The sequence below is a fragment of the Rhinopithecus bieti genome, unplaced genomic scaffold (genome assembly GCF_001698545.2).
Source record: "Rhinopithecus bieti isolate Rb0 unplaced genomic scaffold, ASM169854v2 scaffold_67270, whole genome shotgun sequence".
NCBI classification, from domain to species: domain Eukaryota; kingdom Metazoa; phylum Chordata; class Mammalia; order Primates; family Cercopithecidae; genus Rhinopithecus; species Rhinopithecus bieti.
Genome location: NW_016825413.1, coordinates 148,209 through 151,610, shown reverse-complemented (window position 1 = coordinate 151,610; position 3,402 = coordinate 148,209). Strand labels below are relative to the sequence as shown.

The 3,402-nt window shown below is 45.7% G+C and overlaps 1 protein-coding gene across 1 annotated transcript in view; it reads left to right on the top strand.

Annotated features, from left to right (window-relative positions):
* LOC108522656 (androgen receptor) overlaps window positions 1-2,639 on the top strand; it is a 13,295-nt gene extending 10,656 nt beyond the window's left edge. The window contains exons 3-5 of the mRNA XM_017863012.1: window positions 169-299; window positions 1,165-1,322; window positions 2,021-2,639. Coding sequence (XP_017718501.1) covers window positions 169-299; window positions 1,165-1,322; window positions 2,021-2,176 — 445 coding nt within the window. The 3' untranslated portion in view covers window positions 2,177-2,639. The remainder of the gene's footprint in view (window positions 1-168; window positions 300-1,164; window positions 1,323-2,020) is intronic.
* Window positions 2,640-3,402: the final 763 nt, after the last annotated feature.

Below are 3,402 nucleotides of genomic sequence, written 5' to 3'. Positions count from 1 at the left end.
CCAACAAACAAACAAACAAAAACCTCTTCCTGATCCCTGAAGCACCAGCAGGAGAAACAGCAAGCTCTTCTTGGAGAATCTGGGGAGGGAGGGCAATCAGAGACATTCCCTCTGGGCTTATTGCAAGCCTCCCCTCATTCCTTTTTCCTCTATGTATCTCATTCCCAGGTACCGCATGCACAAGTCCCGGATGTACAGCCAGTGTGTCCGAATGAGGCACCTCTCTCAAGAGTTTGGATGGCTCCAAATCACCCCCCAGGAATTCCTGTGCATGAAAGCGCTGCTACTCTTCAGCATTAGTAAGTGCCTAGAGGTGCAGGGAATGCCCCTGAGGGCACAGAGACTCAGAGAGGACCACTTTTGCCATTAAAACATTATTAGGGAGAAGCCAGCTCCTGGACATTTCCCTTCTTCATTTCCCCTCCCCATCCCCACTCTACTCTCCCTCAGTATCATTCTCCTAACAAGAAACAATTTCATGACTAGAAGCCAATTTGTTTGCTAGAAGTCAACTTCCATCGGATTCCCCACCTATCCCCAGTCTATCTTTGGGACAAGGCTTTTTTGACTGGTTACAGCAGGTCTCTGAATTTCTCCACAGCTTCTGCTATAGAAACAAACATGGGCCACCTTGTATTCCTTGCAGGGCAGTAAAGCAGGAGGCATTTCCTCCTGGAAAGATTTCCTCTTCTGCCAACAGGAGGAGGTCTATGTAAGCAACTCAGGTAGGATTTGTTTGGCAGCCAAGGAACTTTTCGTTAATATCTTTTCTAAGAAGAGTCCTTTCTTAGCCTCTGTTGAGGGAGAAAGGCAAAATTTGATATTCAAAGCTATCTGTTTTAGTTGTCTAAATCAGGGTTTGACTGTAAATGACATAAAAACTTAGGTCCTAAAAAATGAGTATATGAGAAGAGTAGAAAAAAAAAAGATTCAGGAAATTTGATTTACTTGACTCTCTTCAGATTGGATCCAGCTATCCTTTCCCCTGAGATCTCCCTGACAGACTGAAGGCCCCAAGCCCACAGACTTCAACTAACAGGAAGCCAAGTAGATGGTTCCCTGTGGGGGTGGGGGTCAAGTCTGTGGTCAGAAAACTTGGTGCTTTGTCTAATGCTCCTTCGTGGGCATGCTTCCCCTCCCCATTCTGTCTTCATCCCACATCAGTTCCAGTGGATGGACTGAAAAATCAAAAATTCTTTGATGAACTTCGAATGAACTACATCAAGGAACTCGATCGTATCATTGCATGCAAAAGAAAAAATCCCACATCCTGCTCAAGGCGTTTCTACCAGCTCACCAAGCTCCTGGACTCCGTGCAGCCTGTAAGCAAACGATGGAGGGTGCTTTATCAGGGAGAACAGCCTGATAGAGCCAATGATAATATGCTTCTCTAGGGTCTGGCACCACCTGTTGGGAGGTGCTTCCATTCCCCTCTGGCTTTGAGTGTGGTCCAGGAAGAAAATGTGGTGAAGAAAGGAACACGGGTCACAGTGTCCCAGCTGGATATTGTGAAAGGGGTGGAGGAGTTGAGAACAGAGCAGTTGGGACTCAGGGAAGGGACTTACAGCAGATGAATTCTCTAGGCAGACAAAACAGACCTGGATGTTTCTCCCCTCTTCTTTGAGTCATGTTCATGTGAGTTTGTCTGTCTGTGTGTGTGTATGTGTGTGTGTGTGTGTGACAGAGAGAGAGAGAGAGAGAGATGGAGTGCAGAGGCTGGGGTGAGAGCACAAGCTGGAAAAGTCTTGAGTAAGAGAGCTTACAATGATATAAGACATCGCTTGGGAGCCCTCTGTGACTCCATGGAGACCATTTCTCTCTCTCTCTCTCTCTCTCACACACACACACACACACACACACACACACACACACACACACCCTCATGGGGGAGGACCAAGGAAGGACAGGGAAGGGGAGGAAACAAAATACTGAAAGACCAAAAATCAGAGGTTAGGGAAGAGTCCAGCAGAGCCCACCTCCTTGTCAACCCTGTTTTTCTCTCTCTTATTGTTCCCTACAGATTGCGAGAGAGCTGCATCAGTTCACTTTTGACCTGCTAATCAAGTCACACATGGTGAGCGTGGACTTTCCGGAAATGATGGCAGAGATCATCTCTGTGCAAGTGCCCAAGATCCTTTCTGGGAAAGTCAAGCCCATCTATTTCCATACCCAGTGAAGCATTGGAAATCCCTATTTCCCCACCCCAGCCCATGCCCCCTTTCAGATGTCTTCTGCCTGTTATAACTCTGCACTACTCCTCTGCAGTGCCTTGGGGAATTTCCTCTATTGATGTACAGTCTGTCATGAACATGTTCCGGAGTTCTATTTGCTGGGCTTTTTTTTTCTCTTTCTCTCCTTTCGTTTTCTTCTTCCCTCCCTATCTAATCCTCCCATGGCAACTTCAGACTTTGCTCCCCATTGTGACTCCTATCTGTGTTTTGAATGGTGTTGTATGCCTTTAAATCTGTGATGATCCTCATGTGGCCCAGTGTCAAGTTGTGCTTGTTTACAGCACTACTCTGTGCCAGCCACACAAACGTTTACTTATCTTATGCCACGGGAAGTTTAGAGAGCTAAGATTATCTGGGGAAATCAAAACAAAAGCAAGCGAAAAAAAAAAAAAAAAAAAAAGGCAAAAACAAAATGAAAAATAAGCCAAAAAACCTTGCTAGTGTTTTTTCCTCAAAAATAAATAAACTTTATTTTCTGCCAATGGCTGTTGCCATTAGAGGGCAGAGTGACCCCAGAGCTGAGTTGGGAAGGGGGTGGACAGAGAGAGGAGAGGACAAGGAGGGCAGATGGAACATCAGTACCTGCCCACAGCCTTGGCCCCTGGGGGCTAGACTGCTCAACTGTAGAGCAATTCATTATACTGAAAATGTGCTTGTTGTTGAAAATTTGTCTGCATGTTAATGCCTCACCCCCAAACCCTTTTCTTTCTCACTCTCTGCCTCCAACTTCAAATTGACTTTCAATAGTTTTTCTAAGACCTTTGAACTGAATGTTCTCTTTAGCCAAAACTTGGTGACTTCCACAGAAAAGTCAGACCACTGAGAAGAAGGGGAGCAGAGATTTAACCCTTTGTAAGGCCCCATTTGGATCCAGGTCTGCTTTCTTATGTATAAGTCAGAGAGGAGCTGGAGCCAGAGGAGAAGAAAGTGATAGCTTGACTGTTCTCCTGCTTAGGACACTGACTGAATAGTTAAACTTTCACTGCCACTACATTTTCACCACCTTTAAAAGACCTGAATGAAGTTTTCTGCCAAACTCCGTGAAGCCACAAGCACCTTATGTCCTCCCTTCAGTGTTTTGTAGGCCCGAACTTCATCACACTGCATTTCAGCCATGGTGGTCAAGCCTGTTTGCTTCTTTTGGGCATGTTCACAGATTCTCTGTTAAGAG